The sequence below is a fragment of the Camponotus vicinus genome, unplaced genomic scaffold, assembly GCF_025532165.1.
Source record: "Camponotus vicinus isolate PSW18456_S1 unplaced genomic scaffold, iyCamVici1.0 SCAF_5, whole genome shotgun sequence".
Lineage (NCBI taxonomy): Eukaryota > Metazoa > Arthropoda > Insecta > Hymenoptera > Formicidae > Camponotus > Camponotus vicinus.
In genome coordinates this window covers 8,869,346-8,886,611 of record NW_028141977.1, presented here as the reverse complement: position 1 = coordinate 8,886,611, position 17,266 = coordinate 8,869,346, and the positions used below count along the sequence as shown (strand labels likewise).

Genomic DNA, 17,266 nt, shown 5'->3' with positions numbered 1-17,266 from the left:
TCGCCTATTTAATGACTTGATTACTTTTCAACTTAATTAAAAAATATATTATTAGTTTTTTTATTAAGATACAGAAAACCCGTCCAATAGTACTTTGCTTGGGACACAAAAATCGTAAAAGTTCGTTTCGACTTTATCGGATCACCCTGTACAGAAGTTCGCGAGCCGGGAGGAAGACTGGACGCAATAGAAGCAGCCCGAAGAAGAAAAGGAAAAAGGCGACGCGAAGAAGGACGATGGGGGCGACGGGTGTAACAGGAGGGGAGGGCGTCAGCCATATGGACTTATCCAGCAACATAGCCCGAAAATAATAAATCTCTGAGCGTGCTGCGGGATTATTAAAAGAGTCCCTAGCTCGTTCCCCTTCGGGAGTGGAGAGCGTGGTGAAAGAGAAACAAAACGCATTAGCGTTTCTTAATGAAGCTGAGGGATACGAACGAGCCGAGAGGCAACGAACGAACTGTGCAAACGGCAACCACGGACGGACGGACGGACGGATGGACGGACGGACGTATGAACGGATGGACGGAGGGATAGACGGACGGATGGACAGTCCGACGTTCAGAACTAATTGGAGCCACGAGATATTAGGAGAGCCAAAGAAGGACAGAGCGGCGCGTTTGCGGAAGGAAGACGGAGAAGTGCGAGCGACGACGTGGACAGCGAGAGAAAGGGTTGGGGTTAAAGGAAAGAAGGTGTTTGCGAGAATACTTAAATGGGTGTACGCGAATAAACCCGCCGATATCCATATTAACAGCTAGTTTGTCCATGTTATGAGTTTGTTTAACGATATTGCATCGAGACGCACAAACAGTATCCTCGGGTAAAATGATGTTTGAATGAGCCGTGATGCTTATTTGCCCGCGCTTTGTATGCTAATGCATAGAATGCGACAGAGTAGCAAGGAATTCAGAGCTTACATATTTGAAGATATGCAGATTCTATTTCGATATTTTAAGTTTCGTAATTTATAAATAATTGATTAATTCACTAATTGATTTTGGAATAATTATTTTGAATTATATATATCTTGAAATAATTATTTTGAATTATATATATCTTGAAATAATTATTTTGAATTAAACCAAAATAAAAGATAAAGTTTCGATTAATATTATTAAATAAACTCAATGATTATTAAATCAGTTTTACATGATGTAAGAAGATTAATCGCTCCTTTCTCCCTCTATGATTCTTTATTATTTAAGATATTCATATTTTTATTTAAATTCATATTTTTTATTAATTAAAAATATACTTGCTATACGTCTGTAGATTAGAAAAAGATACTAAATTTAAAAATGCCTTGATTGAAAATGATGTACATTTTATAAGTTTCAAATTTTGTCGACATAATGTTCTGCCACGAAACTTTTTTTGAAGATGTGAAACATTAAAAAATAGAAAACATTCATTACATTTTCGTAATAATCAGCGACGTGATGGCCAAAAAGACAAAGACGATTATCATTATGAAGTGTAAGTTGACAACGAAAACGATCGTTCTGTCTCTACTTGGAAATAGCCTATGATGATATTTTAATACCTATTTTTACGCTCTCACAAATTATAGTGATCTCGGGTTACGACAAAAGCGGAATTAGCATGCCTTTATGATAAAATCCGTGCCCTCGTATCATTATCGAATTATGCTACGCTGAAGATCGTAATCGAACTAAAACGATTCGTCTAGGAGAGTAACCCTCGTAACGGTATTTGTCTTTTTTTCCTTTTTTACAGCAAAAAATATAAGAAGATGCAGGTGGCTCTTCTCCTACTTTCTAAACAAAAACTATGTCGAGACACAAAGAAAACGATCGTTGTAAACAAAACTTGTTAAATAAATCTGAAATAAAACAATCAAATTTAAAGAAGAAAATAATGCAATATATCACGTCACTTTTCTTGTGTCAATTAATATACAACACTTCTATTTGTTGTAAATAAATAAAGTAATGGTCAAGATTATTTGTATTAAGTAAAGGTTGTGAATATAAGAAACTAAAACGATATTTTTAAAAATCCTTGACAAAAAGATCTTAGAGAAAATGAAATAGTTCTTGTAAAACTGATGATTAATCATAAGTAATATTCACAAAATATCGCGAAAGAATTGGCTACAGATTTATTTTATTCACGATAGAGCAATAGATACTCTATTTGAAGCGACATTAAAAACATTGTGGACGTCAATATACTCGGTCAGAAGGTCCGCGATGTTCGTCACTTGAAAACGTATATTCCTTCAATTTTCTAGTCGAGTAAGCGACGTTTGAAGGGCCCTTGTGCGTCTGGCAAAGCGTGCACTATCCTGTTACGCGATCTCTCCCAGCCCGCAATCAAAATTCAAATCACACTTTTACAGCTGAACATAAAATCAATATTCGCCCTTTTGGACGCGCCCCTAAATTCCGTCGAAAACAAATCAATGTTCTTTTGACAGTTAAAGTCGACATTTCAATAAGTCGAAAAACATCTCACCTCTCTCAATATGATAATTTCTTTATTTTTAACTATGATATATTTATTTTATCTGAACAATTGTTAATATTAAAACATTCCAAAAAATGGCGCATACTACCTTTCAAAGGTGGCTCATAAATTATTCATATAATATTGTGAATTATTAAAAGAATATAATTTTAAAAAAATATTAAAATTTTAAAATAAGCATATTGAATTTTTGTATTTTAATCGATGTATTCAATTTTTTAGAGAATTAATTTATATATATATATATGGGGGAGGTGAAATGTATCAGAAAAGTTGTTATAATTCACGATTCATTTCTGATATACGATATACTTATTCATATTTCTATCGCGTGCTAAAATATTTCATATATCATAATAACCGTGAAACAGATCATTGTACACGCTGGCATGTACCTGTTGGGACGAAAAATAGATCGTCTGATGCGTTGCAGAGTCCAAAGTGTAGCAAAAGGAAAAGAAGTTTCTTAGGCATCCGGAATAGTGCCCTTATAAATGGTTTTTCTATATTGCCTCGTGTCTGGTTCACGTTGGACATGGACATGGGTTACCGGTTCATTTAAATAAGTTAAGGGTCTCGCTTAGTGCCTTAGCGGGTCCATTACAGCTGGGCAAAAGCGGCTAATTACTTGCCTGACGTGAGTTATAAACCCCTCTTCGGCCATCGCTCCCTCCTTTGAATATTTTTAACCGGTATCTCGATTTTTACAATGAAAACGTCGTGCGTCTGCGTTCCAAAGTTTTACAACGTTGCGAATCGACCTGAATGTGTACATATATACCACTGTCATCGCGTATACAAGATACACGTGTTTTCGAAAATTGCAACTGTGATCCGTGATTCGTTTTTTTGATCGTACATTTCGACATCATGTTCAAGTTAATCTCATAATCTCCATTTTTATCTTAATTAAATTACATTCAATTAAAAAAATTAGCATCTTACAATTGCTATATTTTTAATAAATAATTTCTACATCTCTTGTATTTTATATCAAGAAATATATACGAAGTATCGAATTAATGCGCCTGTTTCTGCCGATCGTAATGATGTTCCTCAAACGCGACGAATTAAATGCCAATTTCTGAAACACGTTGCGAAGCGCAATAAAGTAACGGCTGACAGTTGAAATTTCATAACAAACGATCGCGAAGGCGGTACCTTTTGGACAGAAAATTAATCTAGTTTGTCATAACGTGGGCGGGTTAGTTCAAAGTGCCGCTAATGAGAAAAAGGCCGACCCGCGTCTTTCTTATTTGTCAATGGGATCATCGTACCCATGAATCACAGCCGGGAGACGCTCGCCTCGAATCTCGCATGCTGTAGGTGGAATTCGCCCGGGAAAGGACGGACGATATGGCACATGACATTTTATTTTTGCACGATTAACAGCGTGCATTAATGAAACCGCATAGGAAATAAAATCATTTTGTTTTATCTAAAAATGTGCGTAATGCTTTCTCTCTTAAATGATACTCGTAAATCATTAAAGTACAATAATAAAGTTCCTGTTTACTATATATGTAACATTTGTCAATTTATCTATATAATTACATGTATATTTAGCGGAATCTTTAATTCGAAATTTAATTGACATTTAGTAAAACAGAATTATATATGCATTAACTCAGGATTAATAAATAATCCCGAATTGACGAGAGTAATAAATAGAAATGTAAGCAGAGAATATTTATGCTTGCGTGTAAGTGAATAGTCATAACATTGTAATAATACGATATATTGTATTAATCATACTTTACAATGCAATATATATTGCTATTAATTATACTTTACTATAGTGCACATACGTATATAAATATTGTTATATTACTTTACTCGCTATATTGATTCGTGTTTCATATGTACAAACAAGCAAATTCAAAATTTAGTCGGTATACATAATAATATAGTTTGCTTGATTAAATAATTAAGTTCTAATCACAATTAATCAGATAATATAATATATCGTAAACATTCGATATGATATACCGTTGCCATAATATTATTAAACATTGTAAAGTCCCTTTCCAATACGCTTTAGATACAGTAATTTTTCCGCGTTCAGTGATAGAGTCGTGTTTCCTTTAGAGGCAAAGGTTCAATTTTGTGTGCAGTGGCCCTAAAAGGGCCTACGGGACTGGTTAGCTTTGGTTAGTGGTCCTGGAGCGATGCGAACGACACGAGCGGCTGACGAGATAGACAGACACTAGGGAGGGAGTCTATTTCATGGTTAATTTGGCTAACTCGATTTCACCACCACCAACGTGACCAGCCCACCACCACCCTCGAAAGACTAGGGCCACTAAACTACATATAGGGTGAATTCGACGGTCACCCTCCCGTTAACGCATTGCTCGCGAATTTTTGTCTACGAGAACGACCGGGGATTGCGCAGGTTACTCGGGTGATTGCAAAAGTAATTTGCGACTTTGTACACGACTTTTGGCGAAATGTCAATAAGTAAGTATGATGTAAAAGTTAGTTTGTGTATATGTATAATTTATCTATATCGAGTAAAAAACGTTATTATTTAGTTAAGAAGATGTTATTGTTGTAACAATAAATTTACATATAGAACAGATGAATTTTTTTAAAGTTAGTTTTTACAAAAAACTTTAAAAAAACAATTTTTGAAAAACACGCGGCAGAGATCGCTGTTTTTTTTATTTGTGTGAAATGATGTTGATGAAAACTGAGCTGTAATAAAAAATAGCATAGCATTTTACAATTTTATTTGTACCGAAGATAGATAACAACGACCGACGCACTTCCAATAAATTGCAATCGATGGTAAGCAATAAATGCGAAACAGATCTAATGGAAATCCCATTGTATATGTGTATGTGTGTTTTGCGCGTGTGCGGTGAAGAAAATGTATCGTTAAAATATTTAAACTCTATGAACAGTTATTCATGAAATAATATTCGTACAGAAATATTCAAGAAATACTCGAAAATAAATATGTTTCCTCGTTTTCGTAATATCTCAATAAAAGTACAAAATAAAAAAAATAATAATGTGCAAAACATAGTAAAATATTCAACACCCATCCATTATGCAAATTAATAAAGTTCTCGCGTGAAATAAATTTGATCAAAAATATTTAAACGCACAAATGCGTCAAATTAAAAAAAAAAAAGAAAAAGATGCGCGAAACACATAATAATAATTGTCGGCGAAAAAATTGTCTCTATGTGTTAACAGTGAAATAGAAAAATCCTTTGTTATTATACGAACGACATTCTTGTATACGTGCTATCTTCCGAGCCAAGGAAAAAAACGCCAGGCACACAATGTACGAATATCAGGAACTCGCTTTTACGCGGTCGTGTAAGACGACAAAGAGACACCTTAAGCACTGGTTTATTCCGCAACCACCGGGATATCTTTCCGCAGTTTGAAGCACGCGGACCATCGTCTGTCTCTCTGACAAGCACGTTATCTACGTCATTCTACCAGTCCGCGGTTCTCACTTCTGCGACAAAGAGAAAAGCGCGCGCATATATAGCGGAAAAAATCTCAGGGAGAAAAGTTAGACGCAAATATTAGTCGCGAACGGCGGACCAGTTATTATTTCTCTTTGTACTCGCAAATGCTACTCGCTACGGTGTCTTTCGCAAAAAGCCGGAACAAAAGAGCGTGTCATCGCGCGGTGTGTTCTATCCCCGTCTCCTCAAACTCCCATTCTCCCTACCTCTAATCTAAACCCGGTCCCGAATCCCCCTAACCACCCTCGTCTCCACCGTTCTCCTTTTTTTTTTTAAACTCGAGTCTTAATTACTGGAAGCAGAACGGGTTAAGGACTAAAACACAAGCCGACGTCGGCTGACTGATCATGGTGCGTCACAAGTGACGGCCATACCAAATGAAAACAGTCCAGAAAAATTATTATCGCGGAAGATACGTGGCACCTGCTGTCTCCCTTTCTCCTCTTGTTCCCCCCGCAGTTCTATTTCTTTATTTCGCGCATTCTCCTTCGTATCCTTTCATTCCTATTTTTCATTGTTCCGGTATCTCGTCGAAATCCTATCAGATTTTTTTTAAAGATTTGCTGCATCGTGATAAATATCTGCAAGGATATCCCGGAAATCGCGTATAATTTTTAAGTACAAATATATTCAAATTTAAAATTGCAGTTATTTCAAGGTTTAAGATAATTGTCAATTATAATTTGGATTAGAATTTATAAATTTTTTAAATTAATGTGCTGCAAATTGAAACATGAAAATAATTTAGATATCAGTTATACTCGAGTCTAATATGTACATCGTTTTTAATTGTAATATACAGGGTGTTTCTTAATAAGTACGAAAAATTTTAGATGATTCTTTGTCGAAAATTAAGGGGGATTTTTCATACAAACATTAAAAAATTTTAATAAAAAATTGAATAGGGGTTGCTAGTTTCATCCCCTTATAATAATACGGGAGGCTGAAAAAAATATTAATGAATAACCTTTTTACTAGTAGAAAATATCCATCTAATTTCAATTCTTTAACTTATTTCAAATTTGAGAAAAAAATAAAAACCTAATTTTTATCCCCATTTTTGGAGGAGTGTAACTCCACAGGAAGGGATGTATATGTTTATATGAAAAACCCCCCTTAATTTTCGACAAAGAATCATCTAACATTTTTCGCACTTATTAAGAAACATCCTGTAAAATTAATATTCGTTTTAAAATAATAACTACACAATATTTCTTAAAGTTGCATATTTTATAGCAATCATTCAATAATATATCCATTGTAACGTACTTTTTGTAAAATTTCAATAAAAATCAAGAGAAAACATGCTCTTAAATGACCTAAAGATATAAAATATCTTTTTGCAGTTACATAATGTCTCGATATCGCAAGGGCGGTACTGCAGGGCAAAACGTCGTGCAATCGGCGAATACGTCGTCTGTATTATGCAGAAATGTGTCGTACGACATACACGGCATGTAGACACGTAGGAACAAAGTGCCGTAGCCCTTTGTACATTGCCGGGGGTGACAATGGGCTTCGCTCTCAGCATTGTCACGTGGGTTAACCAACGTTTTCGAGGGGACTATCGGCGATGTTTGGCATCGTCCTGCTCGCCGACAGCCACCGTCTTTTATTCAATCCGAGTACGCCCCGCGAATCGCGGCCGGAACTGTAATTGCAGCGTATTAGATACACACTTTTACATGATTAACACGCGCCGCTATAGTAAAGCAGTTACCTCGACTGTTACTCGCTACAATCGCCTCGCGTTCGGTTCCGTGTATTTGAACAGACGAAGGTTCGCCGGTCAATAACTGTTCTATTTACATACTCTATCGACGAGAAACAAATGATGAAAGTTTACAGAGTTTGAAGCTAATAATTTTTAAAGGTTGCCAAAATTGGGGAATAAAAAGATATTAAAAGTTGTATTCTATGTGTGTATCTACGTATTCTACATAATTTAAAATAACTAATAAATATCTTTTTCGAAGAAAATCATTTTTCAGGATTTTTTGATAGTTATTCAAAAATTGAAAATCGGGCTTTAGCATTTATGTAGATATTTACCCCAAGTTTTATCGATAATTCATTTCCACAAAGTTATTTGTATAAATTAAAACACGCTTAATTCAAAAATAATTTTTAGATTTCATATACACAAGTAATAATGGCCTTTTATCATCATTCATATTTATTGAAAATATGATTAATCATTATTTGTGTAATCATTATTAATAAAATTGAAATTTTTCAAGATAAATATTTTACAACTGCAACGTGCTAATGAAAATGTTATCATAAATACGTTTCACGTTACATAATACAGTTTCCTCGACGCGATATGATAATATCGATTTACGATTAGCATTAAATATCAGTATTACGATACGAGCATAATAATAAAGCGTAACATAATTTTAAAAAATACAAAACGACCTCATTGATCGAGTAAACAATGATTTCAATCACACAATTCCTTTTTTTTACTATTTCGATCACGACTTTTTCGTGATGACGACCGTCTCCGCGCGAAATGAAATCGAAACGCAATTTGTCGTTCCCCATGCCGCCCCCTCGCCATGTATCTCCCTCGCAAAACCATCACGCGATTACGCTAATTCGGGTATCATTTATTTTTCGTTCACCCTTCTTCTCCTTTCTTCTTCCGCCCTTCCTATCGTCGCAAACGAAGCTCTACCCCCGTCAACGAGAAGGACGCGAATCTACCAACTTTGAAGTGCCGGTGGGTTTTTGATGTAGCCACCAACTGTTCCCGTCATGCAAAATAGTGAATCACGCATTAAGCGCAGATAAAGCGACAAATAACTCGAGTATATTGGACGGATAGATAGAAGATCTTAATGCTCGGTTACACTAAAAGCGAAACCGATGATCACTGACACCCTAGAAAAATGTTTCCTTTCGTTAAATCGAGCGGCGCATCTCGGACAAGATTAGACGATTTGAATCAGTCGAATTTAATGACATTTTTAATCACAAAATGCGTCTACAAGTTTCTTTATTCAACAATATTCGAAAATTTATCTTTGATATTTGAAAATTGAGAATAAAATAATATTCTTATTTAACCAAATGATTCAAACTAAAACTATTAACTAAAACTATTAACTAAAACTATTTTATCAACGATTATTCGCTCGCAATTTAAAGCGCAGTATTTCTGTTTTCATATTTTTTAACTAAAATTTTGCTTATTTTCCAAAACTACGAGAAATTTAAAAATGTTAATTGAAAAGTTTGTGCGTGCTAGAATATGTTTGTAAAGTTACGGAAACGCGAGAGAAAATGATAATTATTAGTAGAACGTATTTTTGACACTGTTTTCGAGCTTTAGAAAACCTTGCAAGAAGATTTTACTTTCAGAAATAGAAATAGAAAAATTAATTATAAGAGTACTTTTTGTACAATCTTGGCATCAAAAGAAATAATGTTTACTTAATCCCGGCGCGATAAAATGATGCAATTTAACGTGATCGCACATATGTACTCGCCCACATGTTCGCGATAAAATATCGCGAGTCGTCATATCGTTTGTTGAACGAGTGATTTCGGTTACCCTGTCAATTCGTATCCGCGGCGAGACTTGCGGAAAGCGAGAGGAGAAAGGGGAAGAGGGGGGAGAGGGGGCGAAAGACACGAGAGTGATCTTCGGCAAAGATGACACGTGAGAGCGAAGTATTAATCCTCCTGCGTGGTGGGCACGACCCTTGTTATTTCAGCCAAAGACACAACCCGCCACTCAGCTTTCGCACGTGACCAGGATCATACTTTATTGGAAAATGTGCAAATACTCGTCGCTCCCGCATCGCGTTCCCGCATTTCGACGACTTTCTTTCTATATCGCGCATTATTATTTCCCCATATTTTTCGGCTAGCTTTTTCAATACACCCGGCAATTTTATAACGACGAAGCTCGGTCCAATGAAGCAGCGTTTTGACGTATTTTGTTTTGTCAAGCTTGTATTTCCGTGTGTAAACAAAAAACGATATAAAACAAAACGGTAAAACTGAATTTCAACAGTAATTATTTTTATATATAACAGAACCAGACATTCTCTCTATTTGGTAACCCAGTATAGTGGCTGCGCGTATAAAATCATTTCAAAATAATTTTAAACATTTCGTGTTACTCTACTCATTACATGAGAAATAACTTATCTTGAGGATATGAATATGATTTTATATAATATTTCTTTCTTTAGTATATGAGATAACAATAGAATTATAAGAATTCGTACAACAAAGTTTAATCGTATAAGCGCACATTATAAAAAAGAAAAAATATATATACACGTGTATGAAAAAGAAAATAAAAAACCTGCGAGTTCATCTTTATATACCGTATATTTGCAATTGATATATAACAGCAACATGTAACTGCAATCGCAATTTAAATAAGTGACTGAAATGTCTAAAAAAGTATTCTCCAGGTACTTATCACATTAAAGCATCAACACAGGTGAAGCTAAGATGACAAGTAGCAGTCGACCGTTGCTGGATTGCCTTTCAGACAACATAGGTGAAGCTAGAGAACTCGGCTAACAACATAATTCAATACGGGGCTACTACCTAAACGTGTTTCCGCTATCCTCCATGCTCGAGAACTTACATTTCCTGCCGTTACTATGTGATTTCCGTGACCATCACGAAGGGGAAAACTAATGCGCGCGCCATACCGTATCCAAAGTGCGGAGGATAGGCAGTTTTTTTTTTTACTCTATCGAAGATTTTTTATCCGTCTCCTCGCCATTTGTGCGCAAGCTTTTTTTATATCTCAACGGACGATTAATGTCGACTCCGTTATTCGTAACATATGTGATCTACCGGAACGTCCAAGATGATAAAATACACGCAATGATATAGATTATCAAATAGTAGCGCATAAATTATTGATTTACTGTTTTTAAAAAATTTTTTTTTTAAAACAGAAAAAGAAAGAATTGTATTTTGGTGGACCGATCAATATATCATTGATTAATAATAAATGAAAATAAATGATTCATACGTTATCGTTATAAAAATCCAGACAAAAATAATAATGAAACGAACGAGCAATATTTGTTGTCAGATGTAAAGTGTTGCATAGTAAATTTTTGCGCAAGTTACTAAACAATAGGGAATAGATTGAACGATTTTATGAATTGTAAACTGTACAGGGAAATTTATTGTAAATAATTCTCAAATAAATTGACAATGCGACGCAATAATGAAAAAATACGATTTCTGGACGAGTAGCCAAATGCGTGCCACTCATAAAATTAATAAAATCAATAATCTCCATCAATATTAGACGCATTTGATATTGACAAACAATAAGACTGCATTTTGCGTATCTCCAAATTTTTAAATAGAATAATTATTTATAATTATAATTCGTTCATAAAACTAATAAAATCAATAACCTCCATCAATATTAGACGCGTTTGATATTTGACAAATAATAAGACTGCATTTTGCGTATCTCCAAATTTTTAAATAGAATAATTATTTATAATTATAATTCATTCATAAAACTAATAAAATCAATAACCTCCATCAATATTAGACGCATTTGATATTTGACAAATAATAAGATTGCATTTTGCGTATCTCCAAATTTTTAAATAGAATAATTATTTATAATCTCGTCTGTATTTTAGCGAGAAAGCTCCAGATATTATATTTTTCCACCTTCGCTGTCTTCGCATCTCCGAGGGAATTGGACGTTTCCTAGAACTCGATAGTTATCCTAGCATTTGTATAAATAATAGATATAAGAGTCTCGTATGTACACACAGGAACTTCGCGTTTGCGAGTTCCTCCCCCTCCCCTACGCCTAAATAACGACAAAGTGGCCGCTGCACGTAGGGCTTCTGCTCTAGGGCTCGTACGGTACGGTTTCGCGCGATCGCGTGCGCGTTATTACTTGTAAAACCCACCAGCGTCGTTTTTCAGCGCGAGTACACGCGCGTAATCGCGCAAACTCGTTCTATGCATCGCATGCGAAACGTCGGAACGTGGATCGGGCGTCGCTAATTTGCGTCGGTAATGACCACGTCTACGAGAGGGAGAATTAGCCGGAGGGGAAGGGAGAGGGGTGAGGCAAAATTGTTAAAGGGAGGGGGATGGAGAAGGGTGCACCGTGCCAGAGCGGTGGCAGGCATCTCTCTTTTCGATTCGTATCCGACGTCTGGTTGGCTGGTTTATGAATGGGGTGGATCCGCGCGTCGATCGTCGTACGCGATCGCCAAGGAAGATTGATCTGTCCTCTCGGTGATCTACGATTATCAGAAACGCTCGTGGTAAATAGGGCCCGTTTAACTCGCTTCGCTCGCGGCGGCGTATGCGGAAGTGATTAAGCGGTTAAGGGAAGTATGCAGGAAGTCGGGCGACTGGTAACGCGGTCCTTTTTATACGTTTTTTCGATAGCCCAACGGATTGTTGAGAGAAGAACCTTTGTGCGCATGAGAGACGCGATAATTTGCAGAGCGAATAACATTTTGGCCACGTCTCTCTTTCGTAATCAGGCGCTGCTGCACGTATGAATATGCGCTTGTCTCGCATATAATTAATCCGTATAAATTGCGTAAAGCAAATTTCACAAATTTTTTAATTGCGAACAAAATTGGCGCTTTAATTTTAACACTTACCTGCCAGGCGTTGGAGTCCAGAGCGAGGTAAGACATGTTGTTAGTGTCCTCCGTGGTTGCAAAATTGTTAAAGTATCCAGGAACTCCTCGCCGATCGGCACACTACCAAGATCCAGCTTGTCACTCACGTTCCGAGATGATCGGCAGACGACATCTTCCGTCGGCGGCTTCGTCAAGACGCAAATTGTACTGAAAAAATTGTCAAAATGCACGAAAGTTAGAAAATCGAATATATCCAAATATTACGCAAAAGTATTCAAAATATAAAGGCAAATTAAATAAAAAAACTAGTAGATGAATCCAATTAAAGTTAAAACATTGCGTCAAGAAGGTATCATATGATCCAGCAATGCAAATAATTGTGTTCTTCCCTGTAATAAAAATATTAATAAAAGAGGTTCAAATATTTATTGAAATAATTTTTGAATCTGTAATTTTATTTACTTGTCATTATTGTTCTTCAATTACGCAAGAAATACGTGTCTTTAATGGAAATTAGAGGGAAAAATATAAATTTAAAAAAATTATATACATGCTTCTTAAAGTTTCTTCCATTTTTTCATTTTTACATCATAATTGAACCGTGCGCGTATCACGCGAAATCATGCGAGGTGCGAATATCAAGTAAGATTTGGCGAAAATTTTCTGCGATGAGTAACAAAAATGCGAATTACTTTCGTCGGCTGGAATCCCTGGGGCGTCGCGTCAACGGATCGGGAACTTAGTTAAGCAAAGTTAAATACGGCTCCCCGAGGTGGCACGACCGCTTTTTAATTGCAAACACTTTCACAAAACGAGAAGATATCTCAAGACACTCGGCAAGCGGAGATTATAGTCCTAGCTTCTTTCTCGTTATTGCTACAAAATGTCTATAAATATAATCTCTATATAAATATGTGCACTTTCCAAAATATTTACAAGCACAGTTCAACTTTGTAAATTTTAACTTACGCTTAACATCGATTGACAAGCTTTATTCGTAATTTTACCAAAATAGTATTGATAATATAAATTTAAATTTAATAAAAATATTACATAAAATATCACAATGTGCCAAGATTAAGAATTATTTAAGATTTCAGAAAATATTTCAAAGTCTTTAATAAGTGAATAAAAAGTATAATAATAATTCTAGAATAATATTAACGTTGGATGTAATAAAAATCATATCGTTCCAATTTGGATATGAAAAATAAATCAAAAATATATAAACTAATAAAATATAACCATTTAATTGCAAAAAGATTTATATTGAATGGAAAAATTTGTATTCGCATGAATAATATTTTCATCGCTCGATGAATCTAGTCAATAATGCGAAAATAATAGCGAAACTCTTTAGAGAAGAATTTATTATTGAAATCTCATCAAAACGCTATATTCATAAATGGCTATCAAATGCGATTACATCGTTCTCGCTTTAACGCACGCATAATAACACTACGCATCTTTTACCACACATCTATATCCAATTCATCGTGCGAATCAAAGAACATCATTATTATTTAAACGCAGGAAATGTAACACACATATTTTCTGTGTAGTATTGTACAATTTCAATCGACATCCTCATAGCCACTTTACATTGATTGTACTCTCCTGTGCATTTAAATATCAAATAGTGATCAAATTATCGGCGTCGCTGATTTTAGCATTTGATATCATGCAACGAATAAACTAATCTAACCTATAGATTATTATCTCTATATTATTCATTATTATATCAAATTTGCACTGTTTTCACAAAAAAAAACAAACAAACTAAATCAGATATTTACAATCAAAAATCATTAATTTCCCGAAATTAAACTTGACGATTGAAAAATTACTACGATTTTTATATTGCATTATTTTGAATATCATTTATCCTAGTATATTTGGTATATGTAATAAATCATAAAATTTGCAAGCTTCCATAAAGAAGATGTTTAACTTTCCTGAAGAATCATTGTTCATGAATGACGAAAAACTATCTATATGTTTCTTATATTTTTGCCTCTATTAATATGTCTACTTTTAAATAAAATATAAATTTACAGTTACATTTATAAATATGTAAAAAATCGCTAAAAAATTCTACAGTAAATTGAGAAATATATTACAATCTAGTATTTTTTTTGTATTTTGTTCACAATAACAATAATATCTCTACAACATTATTTCTGTTTCTTTCATTGTTTAAGATTCTTTGTTAAATTATAATTTCAAAAACAAAGCGTAAAACTTATTAATAAATATCACGTTTGTTAAAAACAAGAAAATTTGATATATATATATACACGTTATATATAAATTTTTTTATATAATACGATTACCTTAATACAATAATATTCCTTAAAGCGTTCGAATCAAGCAAACCGTTTTCTACGATAATAAAAATATTTAGCGAAAAATGTGTTCAAGAGCAAAGTCACAATAGCTATTTTCAAACCTTCTAAAAAGTGGCAACTCTATGCGTCTACGATCGCTTCAGACTTCACTTTTAAACATATAACAACCCAAGGTCACTGCAATGCAATTCACCTAGCGTTCACTCGCACGAGACACTAGACATATATGTATACATGTTCCTTCATTATATTTTCCAGAACACACTTAATCCCCAATCGCTGTCTAAGAGTTAAAAACGCGGCCTCTCGAAGTGCGATGCAAACTCACCTCGTCTCGTATTTCCGGTCTCGCAACGAGATTCACCGACGGGCGATGACGGGCAGCAACCGGCAGCAAAACTCGCGTTTTTGCACGAGACTCGAAAAATGAATGCAGGAAAATGCGTTTCCGCGAGCGAGAACCGTGCGCGCACGTACGCACACGCGTAACTTAATCCGCGAGCGGATTATCGGAGGCTAATTCGAAACGCAGTCAGTTTATCCCTCTCTCACACTTTCGCGTTCTCCTTGTCCCTCTCTCTCTTTATTTCTCTTACTCTCGCGTGGTCCTACCAACCGGCTCCCTTCCTTCTCTTTCCTTCTGCAACTTTCTTTTTCTTATCCCCTCTCCACCCCCGGTTGCACGTTCTTCCCCGCGCTCCTTTTCCTCTCTTTCTCTCCCTCTCTTCCTCTCGTCGCAAAATATTACTTGTCGCAAATATACTAGACGATACGTGTACCCTCGATCGCACCTTGGAATCACTCGGCAGCTCGTCGAAGATGGCAGGCGAGCCGGCACGAAACGAGGACGCGCGGGACACGAGGGAACGCGCGAAAGTAAGGGAGGAAGCCGAGGTGCGGTGACCGAGGGCGACTTCCGGTTTCGCGTCGCGTTACGTTATGTTGCGTTTCCCGTGTACTTCCGATGTGTATTGGCCCACCGCACGTGGCGCGTCGCGACGTCGCACTGCGCTTCGGGCGAGAGAGGCGCCGCGACGCCTCCCCCCCTCTTCCCTTCCAAGCCGCTACCCGGCCGCCCTCGTGCAACCCCCTCAGCAGCGGCGACGATGCGCCTCTGCTACCACCCGCGGCGCGTACTATCGCCTGCCTACCCCCGCGGGGGTGTGGTGCCTCCGCCTACAGTCACATGACGGACCCTGCGCGGCTCTATTCCGTATACCTGCCTGCTGTGGAGCCGGAGAGGGATGACGGGCTCTAACCTAACTTAACTTAACCTAACCCTGCGAGCACGGGGCGACGCGGTCGCGATATAACCTACCTACCTATCCTACGCGGGTGAGAGCGGCAGGATTGCTTATCCTAGGAGAATGAGTAGCGTGCGATTTAGTGGGAAAAGTTAGCGGTGAACGCATTTGCGGGACATTTTCCGGGACGGAAAAAGGGTGAAAGAGGCATCGAGCAAATCATTTTACTGTCATCAATGAATGACCGACGAGAGATTTATTTCTATTTATATTTCAGAGATATGTTTATTTAAAAGTAATTTAATTTTTAAGTTTCATATATGTATATTTAAAGTTATATATATTTTTTAATCAACAAATAATTTACTTTAATAGTATGCATGTGCGTAGATATAATTATAAAATAGCTCTCGATATAAATGTTTTAGTAATTTTATATATCATATTTGACTGGGAAAAAGATGAGTTAAAAAAAATAAATGTTATTTTTATGATTATTAAAAAAAAATAGTAAAAGAGATAGACACTTTATATAAAGCGAAAAATAGAGACATATAGACATATTTAATGATTGTTTCTCATCATATCATAATGAGAAAATTTAATGGGAAAATCATCGCGCTAGCAAAAATAAATACTTCCAATTTTTGAGCTTAATACTTATTTAAAAAATATAAACAATTGTATTACTGGCAAAATGTTTATCGAATTTATCGAAAAAATATGACATCATATATATAATAAAATATAGAATAACACAATAACTATAAATGCGAAATTCAAAGATTACACGAGGTCATTTAATATCAAAATTGTCCAAAATCAATCAAGTTTACCAAAAGTTATGAAAAGTTTAAAAAATTATTCATAACATTCATACAGAGAATGTCAAATGTACTTAGAAAAATACTAAATTTTTACTAAAGAGGGTATTGCATTGTTGCAAAAAATATAGTTCACGCAAATAGAAGATTAACCTAGTTTTTATATCTTGGAATCTCTCTTTCTCTTACCCATTAAATACCGCAAGAAAAAAGCGTAATGCTCTCGATAAAAAGAAAACAGAAAATAATTAA

The 17,266-nt window shown here is 35.6% G+C and overlaps 1 protein-coding gene across 1 annotated transcript in view; it reads right to left on the bottom strand.

The window, feature by feature from the left end:
- The window catches only part of LOC145972387 (uncharacterized), a 108,349-nt gene that overhangs the window by 74,088 nt on the left and 16,995 nt on the right, over window positions 1–17,266 (bottom strand). Inside the window, exon 3 of the mRNA XM_083100950.1 lies at window positions 12,617–12,805. Within this exon, the coding sequence (XP_082957076.1) occupies window positions 12,617–12,805 (189 nt within the window). The remainder of the gene's footprint in view (window positions 1–12,616; window positions 12,806–17,266) is intronic.